Source organism: Amblyomma americanum, chromosome 2, assembly GCF_052857255.1.
Source record: "Amblyomma americanum isolate KBUSLIRL-KWMA chromosome 2, ASM5285725v1, whole genome shotgun sequence".
Lineage (NCBI taxonomy): Eukaryota > Metazoa > Arthropoda > Arachnida > Ixodida > Ixodidae > Amblyomma > Amblyomma americanum.
The window spans coordinates 14688938-14709613 of NC_135498.1; the positions used below are offsets into that span (position 1 = coordinate 14688938).

The following is a 20676-nucleotide window of genomic DNA, read 5'->3' on the forward strand; positions in this document are numbered from 1 at the left end:
AAAGAAAAAACACGTGGCTAAAGTTGCTTCTTTTCTCTATACATACGCCGCCTGCACACGTACATACGAACGACTCGGATGTACTCATAGCTTTCAAGCGCGCATACTTGTCTACAGCGTTCGAGCGACATGCTCTGTTGTGCATTTATGACAGCTGCCGCTGGCTGGCGGTCCCGAAACATCTTTCAGACATGAGGTGTGGAACACGATCGATAAGGTCAGGTTTCGAGCCCTATTGGCCACTCGTAAATAACACAAGTGTACTCCGCGGGGCGCCTTTCGGGCGCTCTAGATAGGTGTGTGGACGACTGGATGAGAGCATGCCATAGCCTACAATAGCAATCGGGGTAGACAGCGGGGCTAGTTGGTTGTTTGCATTATTATGAAACATGGTACCAGCGCAAGAGACAAGGACGAAGGGCGTTCGTGTTGCCTTCTCCCTTCGTCCGGCGTTCGTGTTGTCTTCTCCCTTCGTCCTTGTCTCTTGCGCTGGTGCCATGTTCCATAGTATCAATAGTATTGCACAATACACGGCCTGTGAATGGCTTCGGCATGATAACTATTTACTTCTCGAGCTCGGCTGCAAGTACTATGGCGACGAGATGAGTATTGCTCGGACGATAAAGTACCTTGAAAGGAAGAGATTATACGGAGGCCGACGTGATAAAGCAGGATCTGGCGAGGTTAGCTAGTTTATAAGCTCGGTCAAGTTCCTGCCGGAAATTTATGGGTTTATGGGGTTTTACGTCCCAAAGCGACTCAGGCTATGAGGGAAGCCGTTGACTACGGATAATTTCGACCACCTGGGGTTCTTTAACGTGCACTGACATCGCACAGCACACGGGCCTCTGGAATTTCGTCTCCATCGAAATGTGGCCAACGAGGCGGGGATCGAACCCGCGTCTTCCGGGTCAGCAGCCGAGCAGCATAACCACTGAGCCACCGCGGCGGATTTGGAAATTTATGATCGTCGCTTTCCGAAACCATGTTACTCTGTAGTTTTGGGGCACGTTGCTATCTTCGCTAGACACAACTATTACGTTATATATGTGGGAGAGCCAGTGAACAATCACAAAACAGCACAATAATGCTAGTGAACGCTCATTGTCTGTGAGCCTGGCGACGACCGGTGACTTCACATTTCAGTTTATCCCCGCGGAAGTCGAGCTTATGTGTTCAATGAACTCATCGCTCAGACAAAAGCCTAATGCATTCGTACGGGCAGATAAGCGCGACGTCAAAGCATCGGCCACACGCTGAGTGATATCCCCTCTGTGCTGCTATGAAAAGACACGTATACGATCGTTGCCTCGGTGCGCGCTCAGTGGGTCAAACCATATATGGAAGCCTGTTGCCTTCATTTTTCCCTTATCACCTGCGGTGCGAGTATTGAGGAGGGAGGCGGATGTAGGGGCGTGATGTAACCAACGCAGCAGCATGCACTGATCACGACCGAGAAAGGAGATAAAAGTCTAGACCGTGCGTTGACCTTCTCAATTGGGTCTGCCGCGGTGACTCGGCGGTCAGCTGCTGAGCAAGGCCATATTTTGATGGAGGCGAAACGCAAAAGACATGTACTGCGCGATGTCAGTGCACCTTAAATGATAAATTGGCCCGAGGTTTGATTTGCCGGGCTCAGGACAGTCTCGATCCGGTATTCTCGAGGGAGCGGGCACACACCTTTGCGGAGCTCACGCAAATACCCCGTTTGGACCGTCGGACTTACCCTCCTCCCCACCCCTCTCTTACGCACTTCCAACAGATCCTCTTCAGACGCCTCCAGAGCTGTTATCACACTATTGTGGCACGTCCCTTGCGTGCTCCCTATGCGGTGACCCTCACGCCACACTCTCCCACATCCTTTTCGGCTGCCCTGCTGACCCTCCCCCGCAGGGACAGCTCGCCATCTCGAGCTGGGAGGTCCTGCTCACGTCTGCAGACCCGATATCGCAGCTTGCTGTGATGACTCGGACTGCCAACGTCATGTCCCGACATGACCTTCATGATACAGTGCGGGACCGCGCAGTGGCCCAGGGACCCAGCTGGGTCTAAAACCCACTTGCAGAAATATAGTTTTTCTGTCTGTAAAAAAAATTTTATGGGGTTGAAATTAACCCGGAACCCTCCACTATGGGGCATCCATCTCTATGCCTGGGCCACATAACGCCGTTGTCCATTGGGCTCCGATTGCGACGCTGTTTTCAATGATATATATGGCAGTCGACCATGACACCTCATACATAACCACCATTCCTATAAAGTCTCCTAAATGCACCAATTTGAATGTTACCACCCGACCACCGACCAAGCCGAAGAAGAAAGCACTCCCTCGTAGCCCAGTAGTAGCGAGATAATGGGAGTCGACAAATTGATCATAATTAGATCGCGCTATGCACACGGCTATACGGGACTTGGCGCAAAACTCAGCATCAAGTCCAAAAGCGCGCACCCATCTCGGCCTCCGAAACTGAAACCATGCTTGGAATAGGTCGCTCCGCGCAACCGTCTTCGGAACGTTCGGATATTTTTCTCGATGCCCAACTCGCGTCCGTGCAGTCATGCAAGTGGGCCAGGTTCGCAAGTCACCTACAAGACCGTGCCGTAACAGGGTGCATTGTGACCATCGAGACCGCATTTGAGAGCCCTCGATAACGTGCGTCGCGACGGAGAAAAATGGCGGCGCTCAATAATCAGAACTGAAACTGTTGCGATGATTGGTGACCCGCCGCGGTGGCTCAGTGGTTAGGGCGCTCGACTACTGATCCGGAGTTCCCGGGTTCGAACCCGACCACGGCGGCTGCGTTTTTATGGAGGAAAAACGCTAAGGCGCCCGTGTGCTGTGCGATGTCAGTGCACGTTAAAGATCCCCAGGTGGTCGAAATTATTCCGGAGCCCTCCACTACGGCACCTATTCTTCCTTTCTTCTTTCACTCCCTCCCTTATCCCTTCCCTTACGGCGCGGTTCAGGTGTCCGCCGATATATGAGACAGATACTGCGCCGTTTCCTTTCCACCAAAAAACCAATAATAATATATGATTGGTCAGCTTAGCAATCTGTAGACTATTGGTCGACACTGGCGCGGTAGTCTTCAATGTGATTCTGATGACGTGTGCACCCCTTTGTCAAATGTTTTCGAGCCCCGGAAAAAGTGCTTCCGAACCGCAGCGTGTTGCTTGTAATACAGCCTTAGTGATCAAAATCTCCTGAAGTTAAGATCTTTGGCCCAACGGGTAGGACTTCCAGGAATGCTACAGGAGTCCCACTACACACGTGTTAGAAGCAAATTCCTTGGGCTACAAACTTCTGACAAAGGATGTACAGTCTTGGTCAAAAGTCTTAAGGCCAAAGGCTTTTCTCTTCAGCCGCATAACAGAGCCTTTACGGCACTAATAAAGACCGAATGGCCTAGAAATGCTGGCGGAAGGTTTCTTCTTGCGGTAGAGAAGCTTCCTGCTTGACTTGTGTTTTGAATGATCCGCTGCACGGAGCATTCTAGGAACATTCATTTCACTGCAGCTGAACGCTGTGGCCTTAGGACTTTTGACCAAGACTGTACGTCCACAAGAGCGGGAATCACGGCTCCGCAATGCGCGGGTAGTTCTTTGATCAGCCGCGACGTGTGCCTCACTCGCAGGGAGTGCCTGATTACTCACAGTGCCCCCCAACGCGCCGAATCAGCGCTATATTTCGCCCCTGATGGGAACACCCCCGCAGAGATATATACTTAGCATAGAAGCGAAGCTCCTATAACAAGCTGGGCGTGTTTTTCTTGCTAAGAGGAAAGTGTCGCACGAAGCGAACATTGGAACCCGGATCACGCTTTCGCATAACAGCCACTCGTAATCAAATGCACGTTACACAAGCGCCGGTGGCGGCGACTCAAGCCGCCTTTGTCGAAGAGTTGAAAGCGCGCGGGCTTCGCTCCTCTAGAGAACGGTCATGAGTACGCATATTTATGTCGCGACGGGTTTACATTCTACATATGCGCAACGAAACGTTTGTCAAGGATCGCTTTCTTTCCTGTTTTTCTTCTCTTACGAGGAAGCAATACCCTTATACCGCCTCCGATGCCTGCGCGCTTTCAACAAAGGAAAACTGTGCCGCATTCCCGAGCCGTTCGCCGTTGAAGAAAAACCTGTCCTCGTCGGGGATTGAACTCAGGACCATCACTAAGCCACGACAGTCAGCTATAGACTAACCATGATTTGTTTACCATCGTCGACGACTTGCAGATATGGCGTCTTTCAAGTTGGTGTGGATCCACCAAGCACGCGTCTATCGGAATGCGGCCTGCTGCGCCTATATAGTAATTTTATGTCAAAAAGCTCCGAGAAAATACACATAACGCTTATTTTTTTATTTTCGCAGCCTAAACTGAGCCGTTCATCTTAAATCTGCTCAAGAACCGTACATATAAATAAATTGTCGCATGCGAACAAAAATAAAACAAAAATAGAGAAAAGTTGTTCCTACGCAACATCGAGTTTGTCCTCACGCATGTCCCACTAATGACGCTGTTATATTGAAAGGGAAAAATAGCTCTTGCATTACGTTCGCCTTATTACAGCGCGTATCAGAAAACTTATAGGGCCCTATATACGGTTCGCTTCCCACCTCTAATGCGGACGTGCCTGCCTATAATAACGGGCGGCCATTTTATAGGCCGTTAAATCTAGGCATGCATTCTTCATAGCCTGCACCGCTTTAAAGCCGTGGATTGAGGTGTTATGTATCCTTTCCTTTTATTCTCACACTTAAGTGCGCCTCATGTGCTTCGCTGGTGCGAAGCGCGGTTCGCGTTCGAAACCGAAACTGGACTCCTCGCGCGACTGGCCTCACGTGAGTGCCGTTCGCCAAAGCGTGCAGCTGACGGGAAACAGCTTGGCAGGAAACCATCGTTTTTCAGCGAACAGCAAGGGAAATTGAGACCGTGTGCAATCTGTGCGTGCTTTCCCCCTTTAAACGTCTGCGCACTACGTGGTCGTTAAACAGCAAGTAAAGACCGCGTCGTTACACATTTACTTTCATTCGGTACTCCACACTGAATTTTCATTCCCGCGGCAGAACATTTCTGGAGATATTGGTAGCTTAAAACATCAGGTTCTGGACGGGACGTGGAAATTTTTGTAGTTACACTTACATGCCCTCCCCCTTAAAAAAAAGAAAAAGTTTGCCTGTATTTTCTAGAGGCACGTCGCAGTTGCACTTGTATCGCCGCGATTCCTTGGCTTTTACGCAGTACTCACTTCTTGAAGTGCTTCTCGTATTCCTTGATCTCCTTGCGCGAGAACTCGATGTAAGGGTTGAATCCTTCGCTCACTTTCTCCTTGATCTCGCCCCTCTCGATCGCCTCGCGGCGGGCAAACTTCTCCGACAGCTCTTCCTCGGCCATGGCTGATGAAGTTCGCTGCACACTGTTTACGTCACCGACTACTGCCGACCCCTCTCTGTCCGTCGTCTGCTCGCGCGTGCTGCGTCCCGAAAGAGTGCGGCGAAGCACTTGCCGCGGGTCCGAAGATGCGCGCTGCTACACTGGCGCCTGGCCGCACGCGGCGAGCACTTTTCTTCCTCACTCCCTCTCTCCAGGAGCGGAGCAAGGGGGAGAGAGATAAGCTGGGCACGCCTTCCAGCGCTCGATATGCTGCTCGGCACTCTCGCTCGGAGGGGGGGAAGAGATATCCCGCTAGGTTTTAAAACGCGTCTCTCTCAAGCGAAACGAGTCACCACACCGCGCTCCGCAGCAGCGTAGCCGACGTCAGCAGGTCTGCTTCCTCGTTTCCGCGCCCCCTCCTCCTCCTCCAGTTTCTCTCTCTCACCACGCGAGCGCTGACCAAACGTGTACGCCGCGATGATAGGAACAGTATGCGTTATGTGGGTAAGTAACGCTCGAGATGTGCGTCACAGTAAGGGGCTGTACGTACGTACAACCCGGGGCAGCGCGAGCGTTCGCCAGATTTTCGAAAGCGTTTCTCGCCCGGAGGATTTTCGTGCGCTTTTTATAAGTTTCATGCAATCCAAGTCAACATTAAGCTTCGACAGGCCACTGTGCTTCGGGAACTATTTGTTTAATTATGAGTAGTCCAAGGACTGCTGAAGGCTGCCAGGCTAAGGATAAGCTTGTTTAATGGCCCTGTCAGTCAGCTTTAAAAAAATTCGTACTTCACCATCCACTGGACTGCATGCAGATTTTCAAGCACAGAGCACTAAAAAGCAGAATTCCGAAATGTCGGCAAGTATTTAACAGACACCCAGTACTTTATTCCTGAAGGAAAATAATAATACAATGTAATATGCGATTAAAAATATATATTTACTGATAAAACATGCCATGATCAGTTGGGTGCCTCCATGCAGTGCACCACCATATGCTGGCATCGGGGCATACTATAATCAGTTTCTTTTGAGTGACTCGTAGCGGCTGTTTGAACCTACACATCCAGTTGTAGGCAGAGGGCGCAAGTAATATTTTGAGGACAGAAAAAAAAAAAACGCGGTAATCCAACTCCAGCTGCAGTGTTCAACGTACTACGATGTGCATGGCCTGTATACACCTACACAGCTGCACTTGTGCACACAGAGCCACTCAATATAAACGAGAACACGGGAACGCGAAGCACTGAGGCCACGCGGTCCCTCATTTCCTTTCATAATGCTTGGCCCTATACAGCCAGATGTCACTTCATTTACTCTATTCTAGACAACTGCAATGGTCCCTTAGGAAAACGGAGTGGATTCAAAGGCAAGATGAGCATTGCAGGGGGCATTTGAAAATGAGGTAGGTAGATAAGTTTGCAGTATAGGTTGGTCACAGCTGGCAGAGGACAGTTATTTGGAGGTCAATGGGAGAGGCATTTATTGTGCAGTAGACATAAGTGGCCTGATGATGAGTCCTAACAAGTGTGAACAGAGCCTGCACAGCAGCCTTGTCATGGAAGCCATGCATCAGTTTAATGACCTTCCAGCCAGCAGATGTCATGCAATGTTGTTCCACTGAGTAATCACAATGCTGTTGTGGAAATGTGTTCCTTTATTATATCACATCTCATGCAGAGCAGAAACTGAAACTGTAGTTTCCACAATGCTAAGCCCACTTAGCATTGCTTACATCATTACACCATAAAACATAATGGAGATGGGAGCAAGGGCGTGCATCTAATTGTGGGCCGGTCTCAGCAAAGCCCAGCACATCTGGTCTGCAGGCAAGTGTGGCCCTTTAGGAGTCAGATGTAGCAGAAGTCACCAGTCAGAAATCTTTTGATCTGCACAGCTCAGGTAAAAAAATAACATGAAGTCTTAAAAAAAATAAAAAACTGAACTGGAAATGCCTATTTCCCTTTCCTATTAAACCAGTGCAAGTAAGACAAAAAAAGAGGCCTGCCCCTTTGGAGTGCTACACGCTGTGTAAAAAAAAAAAAAGAAGAAGAAAGGAAACACGAGACTGCGCAGAGTTTTTGCACAACAGTAAACAAGCTGCAATGCTCCACAGCGTTCCTTGCTATATGACTTCTAACCAAAACTAGAACTCCATTAACTCATCTGTGCTTCTCAGTGCTAAAAAGCATTACATGATGGCGATGTTTAGCTTTTGCTTCGCATGGACAATTCTTGTCACGATAAACTTTACAACCATGAACACATGCCTTCCTTTCAGTTTTCTGGCACACACTGAAAAACAAACAAACAAAACAAAGCGCCCTGAAATGAATTATGGCCTAATGAGATAAAGTGCAATGACACTTGCAGCCTCACGAGAAAACTTTAGCTTCCTCACGAAAAGAAGTGCGACATTTAATTAGTGCTTATGCATGTGTTAGTACAGCTCCTTCACATGTCATCCACATTTTTGCGCCAGCTCAAAGGAGTTTTCTGTTGTGGCTAATTTTGCTAATAAGGCTCGTATGAGTAGAAAATTGCATATATTATATTAGTCTGTACCCATGATGTAGTTAGCACCAAAAACGAGGACCAAGCTGAGCGAAAGACAAAACACGAGGCCAGGTGCTATGGTGTGCAGGCAATCTTTTTGGCTCCAAACAAGCTCAAGAAAGTGTGCGGCCTAGTAAGGAGAATAATAGGGAACCAGAGAGGACAGAATAAAAAATATGAAAAGGCCTAAGGCATGCCATACTTTGGGGTTCATCCCTTGCAGAACGGGTGTGGTATATGAGCTGCCTTTTTCCTGTGGCAAGACCTACATAGGTCAGACAGGACGTTGTGTAAATGTACGGCTATAGGAACATAAAGATCACTCTCAGGTTCCAAGTCCTCGCATTTGGTTGACCATTGTTGGGGATGTAAAGATTGTAAGCCGGATTGTGTGCCGGGATGTAAGCCAGTGTGCAAGAAAAAATGTAATCCCCTTCAAGCCCAAGCTGAATTTTTATCAACTCATAAACGAAGACTTCAGTGCAAGCTCACGGAGGCTTTTTATATTTCAAGACAGGGAAACACATGCATAAGCACACCGTCAATTTCTTTGACAGCTAAAGAACTGGCATACCTGGACCACATGTGGGACTAATTTCTTCTGTCCCTTCCCTCCATTTCGTTTTTGGTTTATGTTTTCCGTGATTGCGACTATGAAGTTTCCTCCTTTTGCACCATATATCATGTTACTCAGCACCCCCGTTAGATGTATCGTGCCCTAAGCTTTTCTTGATGTTATCATGTATGTTTTCTTTGATTTGCTTTCATGAGATGGGTATACAGCATGAGTTTTTCCATTAAAATATCAGTTGCGAAATAACGCTCATGTTGTGCCTTTCTCCCCCCTTGGTCCTCATTTTTGGCGCTAACTACATCATGAATCAGATTCAACTAACCCAACTTTCCACCTTACTACTAGTCTGTATCACCGCAGTGAAGATTTCCGCCATCACGTTTGGTTCCACAATAATGCCCCTGGCCTGAGCAGCTGTTCTCCATCAAGTCTAACTTAGCTGACAGAACACACCCAGTATGTTTAACAAATGTATCACAACTAGTGATGAAAAAATAATGAATGAAAACCTATCGGTATGAAAAAAATGTGACAATGAAGAGAAAGAACTCTCGAAAGCACACATATACAAAACAAGACAACTCTTGCTGCACAAGCTCTCTCAAGAGCATGACCGGTGCCAACCTGGCCGAGGAGGATTCAGTGCTTGTCGCGTGCTATGTGAACTATTACGACGGTGACATTGTCGCCACTCAGCTTCCGCACAGCTTCATTGGCCAGTTTGTTGCAGGCAGTCTCATATCGAAGGTCTAGTGTCCTTTTCTCATCTCCTTCTGCTGTTATTGTCTCATCCTGCATAGAAGGAAGATGAAAAAAAAAAAATTTCCAAAAGCGCTCACTGCTCCAGCATAAAGATAACAGCTAGTACAAGAATACCTTGCGAAAAAAGATAAAGCATAAGGAGTTGAAGTCGAATGCATTTAGAGCAGTCCTCACAGGTGTAGGACATTTTAACAGAAGCAAATAACTGACCCCCTATTTTTAAGCGACGATATGAAAAATATGCACAGCTTCGCCTTATGCTTAGGCGAGTGTCATTAGTAATTATTCCCTTCCTCACAACTGAGCTTTCCAGTTCTTAACGTTTTGCCTGCCTGGAAATGGATTAATTGCTACCACTTGGCAATACCATCAAGTCTTTAAACCATACCTTTGGAAAATCTCACCCACTTGTTAGTTGTGAACATTTTACAAGGGAGAGCAAGAATTATATCACTCCACACAAACCTTTCTACATATCAAAGAGACAAGTGACAATAGAGGTCCAAGTGATATCATTTGAAACGGCATATGAGTGCCTAATTAATAACAAACCAAGCATTTTAAAAACTGTTCATAAGCCACTCTGAAGCCCTTGTGTACTGCTGCTATAGGGCAATACTTTTTACTTTCATCAGACACTTCCATTATTTCGCATAACTTTGTCTTGAAAACAGCAGTGCCTGCTCCAGCTAACACATATCAGCTAGAGATTTCATTCAAGAGCACTGGACTTATCAGGTGAATTCTGCCCTGCTGAGTTCTTAGATAGAGTGAACATTTTGGGACCTTTGTTCTGTCTCCCAAAGCCACAGTGCAAAAAAGGAATCTGGCTAACATTAAATCTTGCGCTGCCATGTTGACTGACACTTCTCGGCAATAAGTGAGCTGACTGTTTCTGCCCCGTACTGAGTTGCACAAAGAACACAGTGCAATGGTGACACCAACAAGTAAAAAGCCCAACTGAAGCATAATTGAGTGCTTTATTGTGTAGACCATTCTTCTCGCCTGTGATGAGCAGTGGAGAACTGCATGCGGCCTTGTACGTGACATGCGATAAGGCACATTCTGCTCGAAGTGTTTTTCAGGGTAGTGAGCAGTACTTAGCAAACACTACACAAATGCCCACAACTGTGCAGCAGTTGCTAAAGAGTGCTCAAATGCATACAGTTGACTGCATCTCCTATGTAAAATTTCTGAACATGTTTCTTTCAGTACACTTGCATGCAGGTGTTTAAAAGAGAACCCCTCCTCAGTTTTCCGCATATCACTCTAAGTTCACCAATAAAGCCTATATAATTAAGCAAAACATGATAGGAGGCACTTCTCGAGAAGTTTCGACAAGCTGAAAAGCTCTACAAGGTTGCATCAAGTTTTTCTTGCAGAAGGTGCGCTGCAATTGCTGACAAAACAGGGCAGTAGCGAGCTCTACGCAATAACCAAACGAGGAAAGGACGCGAAGGTGTCTTCTCTGCGGTCCTAACATTTGATGCACACTAGCTTTAACACAATTATCTGCGTTTAGCTGCTGCCATGTGTGAAGCAGCAGGGAGAGAAACTAGGGAATGAACACAAATTACATGAAGTGCAACCATCAAGTAATTAAGCATTTGCACAGTATGTATCCATTCCCCTTCTACCTATCATACATAGAAAGAGCATTTTAGTAATATGTCAGTGTACAATAGAACATGAATCTCACATTTATTAATGTAACAGTATACCAGTAGCCGCTGCTGTGTGTTGAGTTTAGTGGTGCATGATCATCTAAGGCTACCAAGCGCCAAGCTCAAAGTACAGAATTGTTTTGAGCAAAATTTTATAAAGCGTAAAACAACAGTGATGTGAAGGGGCTCAAAAAGTAAGTTCATACTACCTAGTGATGACAAAGAACAAAAATTGTTGAAATCCATGGTGTGCAAAGATCTCAAGGCTCCCAACAAATTAAATAAAGAGCTCAGCCTTCTTCTCAGGAATGCTGTATACCAATAGGTCAAGAAGTAGATGTCTCATATACACTAAAGCTTTCTATAAACAAGTTCAAACTTTGCTCACAGTGAAGGTGCAGGTTCACTAGTATTTTGTAGCCCGAGCTTCCAGTAGTACAGCCCAGCCTACCGTATTTAAGTGAGCACTGCTTTAGCAGTGCAGCCCAACACAGAAAAGGACGTTCACATCACCGCCACACTAGCTCATGCTGCCCGAGGGCACTGCAGCAGGTGTGCAGGCATCGTTGTACTCACCTGTAGTGCGGTGAGCACAACGCTGAGGACCTGGTCTGATGTGAAGACCTTCCAGAGGCCGTCACAAGCGAGCACCAGGAAGCGATCAGCAGGCGTCAGCTGGCAACGCATGACATCGGGGAGGCAGCTGACACCGCAACGCTTGTACTGGCCATCACCGATGGAGCGCGACACCTCCAGCACACCCAGCACACGGCCATCCCTGCAGGCCAAATTGCTTGAGCCATGTCACAGCAGTCAGCTACCAATTTTTGCATTGTTACTAGGGGAACTTACTTCTGAAACACTGTGTGGGAACAGAAAAGAAACTGCGGTGATGAAAAAAAAATCCAGTGTGTATGTCTGGATTTTGCAGCAGTGTGCTGTGTGAATACCTTTGATCTCCTGCCATTAGGCTCTGTAAATAAACGAACTGTTAAAATCGGTGGAGGTGCTGAACGACCATCTTCCTTGCCGTTGTCGACTAGTTCCACCGGTCTGGCTCCGATGTCATTTTCGACACCACAAAACATATCAATACTCCTTGACACAGCATTAGTTTACAACACAAGACCAAATATCAGTTAAATGACTGCAAAGACTGTTGGATGTCCTAAGGGCAATGAAGCAAAGAGCTTTGCGATATCAGATATTGCTCAAATGCTGTTGATATATATCTGACAATTCTCTTTTTACCATTATTAAAGAGTAAGCCAAACAACCATGTTTGGTATGCCAGGTCTCACTCTCAGTCTGGCACAAGCAAAAGCAATGAAGACATGACGAACATGGCTAGCAGGCAGAGTATTTAAGACAGGACCGGCAAATTGAGAAGGAAAGAGTTGTTGAGATACCGCCCTCCAGACCTACACCTAACTTGAGACGAACATCCAAGGCATGCAAATATCATCTGCCGCAACCAGCTATTTTGAGGGATGCTGGATATTCGTCTTGCACAAGTTTTAAAGCATTACTTCAGCCAGCATGACAAGATTTGTGTGGATTGAAAAGTAAATCCATCTTGCCAAGATTTCACTGTAACAAATTTCCCCAACTAGTTTGCCTGGGCTAGGAAAGTATTAACCTCTTAGGAGACCACAATACAAGGTTTTATTTGCAAATAACATTGGTTTTACTAAGCTGCATGCACGTGCCTATTTTCAGGAACACAAGACCGAACAAGGGCTTTCGTCACAAAAATATCTTACGCTGAAAGTCAAAAGTTTGTGGAAGGCAATATTCCCGAAAAAATTTAATTTTACCTCCGTCTTTCCATGCATCCTCCTTTAGATATATGCAGCCGAATTGTCACAGTGCCAACTACACAGTACATGATTAAATCTCAAGCAATATACTTTGGATGCAAAAAATTAACTTTCTCCGACACAGTCGCCCTCTATAAACTTTAGATGGCAGGCTTACCTGACAGATGTGTGAACACCAGTTTTGAAATTGCACTGCGCATGCACGAGACACACTGATATGCGACCAAGCTATGGAAAACACGTGTTCTGAATTTAAAACTTCTGCGTCCCATCAAGAAGCTGTACAAAACTGTCTTAATCAAGTTTGAAAACAGTTTGACCAGTGGCTAACTGAACTAAGCACTAAAAAATGCAAGCTTGTCTCATTCCATCACCGCCATCACCCCCTCGTACTTGCTTGCATTATGACTAACTCCTCTGTTTAACCTGTACAGTCTTTAAGATACCTAGCTGTAATCTTAAGCAGCAACCCTTCCTGGCATACCAATATTACTAACATCATATCATCTGCAAACAGATCTCTCGTATTCCTAAAGCGTCTTACGGCATGCATAACAGCACAATAAAATTACTCCCACATAAATAGCTTATCAGGTCAAGGCTAGAATATGTATCTCCAATCTGGCACCCACATCAAACTTATCTAGCTAACAAGCTGCAAGATTAATTCATTCCCATTGGTAATTTAATGTGAGTGTAACACCATTAAAACCTCAATTTGCGGTTTTAAATTTGGCAATCTTTGCCACATCCCAAGTCTTTACCAGCTTCATAAGGTATTTCACGATTCTCTCATTCATGCCCGATACGTAGCTCCACTGTCACACATACCCCGCCGCATGGCACATCCTTTTCATAGTGTTTGACCACTTATTAAAACTGGCACATTTGCTGGCTCATTTTTTCCCCGAACTGCTATCGACTGGAACAGCCTTCCTCGCGAAGTTGCTGCCATCACCCCCTCATTGACATCTGCGATGACCGTGACACCTCATATTCAAAATTTGTAATTCATCCACTTGTAATCCCATCACTTATGCACCGAAACAAAAACTGCAACCTCAAGAGAAAAGCGAGTGAAAGGTGATTACTTCACATATCCTCCAGCCTTTTGTATACGCATCCTTTCACCATAGTCTGTTGGGCTATGGTCTTTGCTTAGCGGAACAGAAACGTGCTTCTTGGACTCCTCATGGTATCGACAAAGGATGGCCTGTAAAGAAGGGAGTCAAAAGGTAATACGCTGCACAAATCAGTCCAGGAAACCTTGCTGATGGTCTGCTGCTGTGTTGCAAAGGGCACACAGAATGGGGGGGGAGATACGGAAAGGAAACCGCCAGGAACTGCTTCACTCACAGTGACCACTTGAACTGTGCCATAAGGGAACGGATGTAAGAATGAATGAAAGCAGGGAAAGAGGAACATTCTTAGGATTAATTTCAATAACCTGGGCTAGCACATGCGCACATTTTGCATTCCCCCCACCCCCATGAAATGATGTTGCCATAGCTGGAATTCAATCCAGAAACGTAATGCTCAACGTCAAGCGCCATAGCCACTCAGCCGTGGGTAGATAAGTACAAATGACAGTGGTTCTCTCTGAGTTTGTGAAATATATACACTACCATTGCATACACATAGAGTTGGTGGTCTTACAGTGTGTTTGCTCCTGTATATCTTCTGTCAAAAAGAATAAAAAGCCAAGTGACAATAAAACAGCCTACAGAAAAAGTTAATTGTTCCACTTCCAATTTTCTTGTGAACATCAGTGGTTGAGGCGAAGTTGCGTGTGCAGGTTCTCTGCACTGAAAATACTCTCGGAAACAGCCAGTGCAAACACTGGGCTTGAACTTTTGCTCATGCGAAGATGCAGCAAAGGGGACAAACATGCTACCCAGTTGTATTGCGTCTTGACCAGCCAGAAGACAAACACTCCAGTAATCTCTGCATGGAACTTATGTAGGAATAGAAATAAATCTGGAGTCGTACTGTAGCAAACTAATGCACACACTATGAGGCCACAAGGTATTAGGCAAGACGTCTGTTGCATGATCAAGTGGTGAGGACACTTTGTCCAAACTACAGGGCTTCGGTTTGATTCTCAATGTCGGCAAGGAGCTGATTCTTCTGTACTGCGCCTGAACTGTTCTCTGTGCCGCATCCTACACCCAAGTTATTAAGAAAGCCCTTATATCCCTTTTCAGTAAAAAATACCTACTTCAATAAGGTTTTTTCAGCATATCATTCCTTTAACAACTATAAAATGCAGAACGGCAAGCTCATTCATTCTTACTGTAGAGAGACTTACTTTGCTGTCTCCAAGGTTGGCAATGTACAGAGTATTGTCAATGGCGACCACAATTACGGCTGTTGTGCCATCTTTCCAAGACGGCTTGCAGCTCGCTGCTCTCTTAAGAAACTCTTCATCAGTCTTCTTGAAGCTTTCCATGATGCTGCGTTTGATTTCCTTTTCCACTTGGCTCATGTCCCCTGCAATGTAAACACAAGACGTGCATGATGAGTGCTAGTTCACATTCACCAGCCGCTGCCTGCGAGAATGAGTTTAGCTGATATGCTGGTCCCTGAAGTCAAGAGAAACAGAAGTAGCTTGATAGTACACGGCACAGCGGCAAAAAATAAGTCAGAAAAAACTTCATTTCTGCAAAAAATTAGCGGCAGCAATGTTTTTGGACCTTGGAAGGCATATCAGTGAGCTCCTTAACTCACGGTGTCAGAATTATAATAAAGAATGTAAAGCAACACAAATGTGATCTTGCTGGGGTCCAATGAGACTACTTTTTAGTGCCGAGGTAGATGTCTGAAGATGGTGCAGCTGACGATGAAACGACGCACACATCAGCAAGCATCCCGAGACCCACAATATTACCGCAGCCTTTTTTTGCGTAGTAACACATCTACTACCTAACAAAGCATCTAAATAATCAATAGTTCAATGAACAGAGAAAAGCTTCCCTTTTCAGCTGCACCAATGCCATTCCATTACAGCACAGGTGTTCTTACCACCTCTTTCGAGCAGGCAAAGACAAAAGCTGGGCAACAAGCACTGCATAGTTAAAAAGTAGCTCGGTGAAACAATGGGCAAACATCTGACTGCACCTCAACTTGGCTAGAAAAAAAAAAAACTGCTTTATTATCACGGGTAGCAAGCAGGATATAAAACTATCTGCGAAGCCTTCTGCTTGGGGATTCAAGGCTGTATTCCTTGGCGAGTCTGCCATCCCTAGAGAACCAAGATGTTGGGACGGCGATAGTGAATGACAGGGGTGTCACGTCAACATAACCCCATAAAAACGATTAACAGAACAGTCGCACCGCAGACTGCTACATTCAAAGCCATCCAGCTTAAAGATGCAAATAAAAATGAAACGGGCAATAATTACAGAAACTCAATGTGACAGCAATACATTGTCTTTAGAAATATACTGTAGCGATGCACCTCTCATTCAATAACCTCCCGAGACCCTGAGTGTAAATTACGGCATTGATTCTTCTCAAATGCATAGGATTTTGGGTCCCAAACATTACTGAAGCACCAATTTCTTTTTTTATCCTCGAAATGCTTAGGATATCATTATTTTGGTCGCCAAAACACAATAGAAACTGTTGCATTTCAAACATATGGCTGTGAGATGGAAAAGGTCGAACATGAAAAAATGATCAAATTCCTCAAGCATAGAAAATATTTACAGCTCTATTCGCTCATATGTGTGCTCATAGGTGTTGGTTTCTCGTGTTATGGCTGCAAATAAGTGCCTAAAGGTGCTTTACCACCTATGAAATGCATGCAAATCTGCTTGCTTATTTTGACAGCCACCGTAAAATGTGCAAAGCACCTGAAGACTCTGGAAACAATATAACTTTCACAATACTCACTAGATGGCAGCACAACCCTCCTTCCACGGTTGCCACACCTGCGATTTCGTTTCCAACACGCTAAAACAAGTTTCCCATTGCTGGGTCTCAGGAGGATAAAGCGCAGAGAGCGAACATTGCCTTGCACTATGGAATATGTGAAACTAAAGGTTTTGTAAAAAAAAAAAAAATTGCGGGAGAGACATGTCAGTGTCCAGCCTGTCTGGAAACCTCTGCAAACTGTTTGAAAAAGTTAGTCTCTGACATGTTTACTTTAAAAAATGAAGCCATGTTTCAAGTGAGCACCCTACTTCAATCCCAATCAAACACAAGAAACTCTTTCGCAAGCGTCCATATTCCTTGCACAAGCTTTAGTATCACAGAAAAGAAACTAGCCCTGCACGCTGACACGGTACCTCGCCAGCAGTGGGCCCCACGCAAGTCTTTCCTTTTCCGTTTCCCCTTTTCACTGTGAGTGAATGACGTGGGTGCAGCTGCCCAGGGAGAGGCAAGAAAATGTGGGGACTAAACTGACCTTGGGCCCTAAGTGATTAAGACAAGGTCGCAAGAATGGGGAGGCAGGCAGTACCCTTCGGGAATCGGGTGGCGAGCTGCCGATGCAGCTGCTGAGCAGCGTGCCGCGATGCTCGGTAGCCGTTGTGCCCGTCAAAGACGGCATAGTAAGCGAGCCGACATCTGCAGACAAATAAAGAGGCATGCAAAACATGTTCAAATACAAATTACAATCAATAAGAGGCACTTTCAAACTGCACCATAATCCATATTCTCGTGTACACAACGTTTTCATACCTACAATGCATTCTGTACAATCTTTACAAAGTATAGCAGCATATGTTGCATGTAGTAGTATGCAGGATTTAACACTGTGAAGCTGCATGTAGACTATGAAGGATGGCAAAGTGGAGAGCTCCAGATTAATTTCAACCACCTTGGGTTGTTTAACGCGCACCGATATTGCGCAGCATACGACCATGTTTGCACTCTGCATCTGCTGAAATGCAGCTGCCATTAGTAGCCACGACTAAGAATCAGATTTCCAAACCTGGGCTTCGCAGCCAAATGCAAATGCAAATGCACGCTCTGTACAGTACTCACGGATTGAAATAGGACATTCGGAGCGCGTGGCCGTCGCTTCATGGAGCGCCGCCCGTAGATGCTCATGGAACCAAGGTGGTGCATTGTGGTATGGCGCGAGGGGGAGAACATCTACAAAGCAGAATTGTTCCTTCCAGTCGCCAACGAGCCGGCCTGTGGTTTACCACATGCCTGCGTGGCACTGCAAGGCTTGCGCTTCGAATGTCCTATTTCAATCCGTGAGTACTGTACATGTCTTATGTGATGCTTCATTTGCACTAACCAAAAGTACTAATTGCTACATGCGCAACTTCAGTGAAACAAGTGCAACAACACATATTTCAGCACGCCTTCCTCCTATTGCATCTGGTGATCAGTTCAGCTTTTGCTAAGTAGAATACAGGAGGGAAAGAAAACAAAAGCCACTAGAAGGAATTGAAACTAGGATGTGTGCTGACTCACACTAGCTTACATGCAGACAGGTTCCATTGAAAATACAGGTAACAGGATGTGTATGCACAAAAACACATATCTGAAAGTATAGTGTCATAACCACACTAGCCTAAACCTTCTATTTATAACATATTTAGTAGCACAAGCCAGAGCATGAGCTATCATTACCGTAGCACTAGTTCCTTTTCCTGAAAACATGTGCTTTTCATTCTTTTACTCCTGTTATGCGAATAGTTTTGCCGAGGCCAAACGTTAACAGACGGGATCAGTTGGTGCAGACATTCAAAGTAGAGCAAAATGCGGATTACAAGTGCACTCCAAATTTCTTAACATTGCTAGCTGCTCACAATAAATGTAGCTTTGCTGCTTTCTAGAACTCAAAACCTCACAAAGGAACAGCAAGAGAAGTTAGCAAGCAATTCCATCCAACAATAACCACCTGGGTTTTTTTCCATCTGGCAACTCATGCGTAATACTATTTCTCAGCCGTTAACAATTCATTACCATTAAACCAGTTAACGCGCTTGATGCCAAATAGCCGTGCACATTTGATATTATCTGTGCTTAGTTACAATAGCTGAGCCACCTTTGTGTCAAATTTGTGCACGTTATTGATTCTTATTATTAATGAATTTGTACTGCATTCTCACCATCCTGAATATTTCCACGTTTCCTGCAACAGCCCCTTATGTACAAAGAAACAATACAGGCAACAAACTATGATGAACAAAAGCAAGAGGGTAACGCAACCCAAGTTATAAGCAAATGCAAATAAGTGAGCTCAGCGCGCTTAGCTAAAAGCAGATACATGCTGTTTACCTTTTAGATTCACAACTCTTGCAATAACAGTAATTTTTAGTGCCAGGCCACTACTGAATGCACTTGCTATTCACTCGAAACAATGACCAACTTCCTGTGAGACATCATACCTGTGAAACCAAAACTAAAGAAAAGACAGCTACATAAGCAACCCTGCCCTTGGAAAAGCCCAGTGATGTGCACTCTGAAAAGACACAGTAATGAAGGAGCTGAGCAGAAATAATAAAAATTGGCATTTTTTTTATGCTAACTTAATTAGTGGCTTGATAATAAGCACAACCAACTTGTCTACCACTACTCATATTCATTGCTGCAGCAGATTCAGAGCCCATGTTACACACATACAGTGCTCCTCACCCCTTCAATGGCATGCTTCAGTATGGGTTGGCAACATCTGCCACTGCATCCAAGGTATAATACAGATTTTTGAAGAATGACAAGTAAATGCAAGTAAACCAAACACTACGCAAGATAGGTCACTGTTTTCGATCTCTAGGCCACACATCAGTGAAGCCAATGCATTCTACAGGGTGCAGTTTGTGCTCCAGACAACATACTGCAAACTCCTGTACTATACTGCCACTGGTGTATTCGTCATCACAAACATGCACAGACATCTGACACCGCGTTCACCTTTGGGCCGCAAAGATAATAAGACAATCAGGGCACCTGAAGGATGCGTCAGCATAACATGCTGGTGAACTTGCGTAAAAAGAAGCACTTCTGAGTACTACTACTCATCAATATGTCAAACAAGCCGGCCCATCTTTGCGCCCGGCTTGTAAGGAAATAGTAATTTGTCGAAAACAGCGCGCGGCTACTAACATGGAACCGTGCAAGTGAGGAATGTCTGCGTGAAAGGCGTCCTGCACGACGTGCGCGTCCTGCATGTCCTCCCGCTCGCCTTTGCGTTCCGCCACGAAGCCACGCAACGCCAGAACGCCTGCAAGAGAAACGCGCTAATTAGCAGGGCCACAACGAGCTTGACAAAGTCCGACCGCTCATACTTGACGCAGGCCTTTTATTCTGAGAGCCCTCTTCATCGTCGTGTGGCCTCTTGGTCGTCTGTGCGATGGGCTTGTTTTCTTCGACTGAAGAAGGCGACGGGAGGTCGTCGAACAGCGCGTCGCTCACCACCCTCGCGATGAATTTGTGGCCGATCTCCTTGGCCACTGGCTCCTGTCGAATGGCCTTGGACACGTTTTCTGCTTAATGCAAAGCATAAAAATTGGATTAAGTGCGAGCGGCAGCTCCGCAAGCACCGCTGCGGACAACCGACAGAGGTGCTGAAAGAGCTCTCCAAATGATACCTGGCTCGGGGAGATCGCTGAACAAATCCATGTGAAAGCTATTTTAACGAAGCTCAGAACGAATCAGAAATGAGAAGAAAAGCAGTGAGTCGTAAACAGCTCTATGCATGCACTACACAAAACTTAGATCGCAGTAAACTAACGGAACCGCCTCAAACGCATCACGCACGAGTTAAAAGCCATTGCGTTTGGGCCTGCCTGAGCAGCAGTAAACACGCGGCAAATCGCTGGACAGTCGACGAAGTTGCGTAAAAAACTGAAAATCGTGTGTGAAATGATAACATTATTTAAGCGAAGATAATTTTACAAAAATTGCCTAATTAAACAACTAACAGCATTAACTTATTTATCTGTTTTGCATTTTTAAAGACCACATGAA

At 45.6% G+C, this 20676-nt stretch overlaps 2 protein-coding genes across 4 annotated transcripts in view; both read right to left on the reverse strand.

The window, feature by feature from the left end:
* The window catches only part of LOC144120625 (EF-hand domain-containing protein D2-like), a 51499-nt gene extending 45961 nt beyond the window's left edge, over positions 1 to 5538 (reverse strand). For both annotated transcript variants that reach the window (XR_013312463.1, XM_077653222.1), the window contains exon 1: positions 5248 to 5538. Coding sequence is in view for 1 of the 2 variants with exons in the window: in XM_077653222.1 (XP_077509348.1) it covers positions 5248 to 5393 (146 nt within the window). In the remaining variant the exon portion in view is untranslated. The remainder of the gene's footprint in view (positions 1 to 5247) is intronic.
* A 1469-nt stretch (positions 5539 to 7007) lies between these two features.
* Positions 7008 to 20515, reverse strand: LOC144120627 (integrin-linked kinase-associated serine/threonine phosphatase 2C-like). 2 transcript variants are annotated; one of them, XR_013312464.1, is made up of 8 exons: positions 20298 to 20515; positions 19995 to 20192; positions 19813 to 19930; positions 17210 to 17316; positions 15056 to 15237; positions 13839 to 13960; positions 9668 to 11705; positions 7008 to 9613 (listed from the first exon to the last, which is right to left on the reverse strand). XR_013312464.1 is itself a non-coding variant. In XM_077653224.1 (8 exons), the coding sequence occupies exons 1-8, from the start codon at positions 20326 to 20328 to the stop codon at positions 9141 to 9143; spliced, it is 1113 nt and encodes a 370-aa protein (XP_077509350.1). In that variant the 5' UTR covers positions 20329 to 20515; the 3' UTR covers positions 7008 to 9140. The 2 variants fall into 2 exon arrangements, 1 of the variants encoding a protein (XP_077509350.1); XM_077653224.1 differs by having other exon boundaries at positions 7008 to 9293; positions 11504 to 11705.
* Positions 20516 to 20676: the final 161 nt, after the last annotated feature.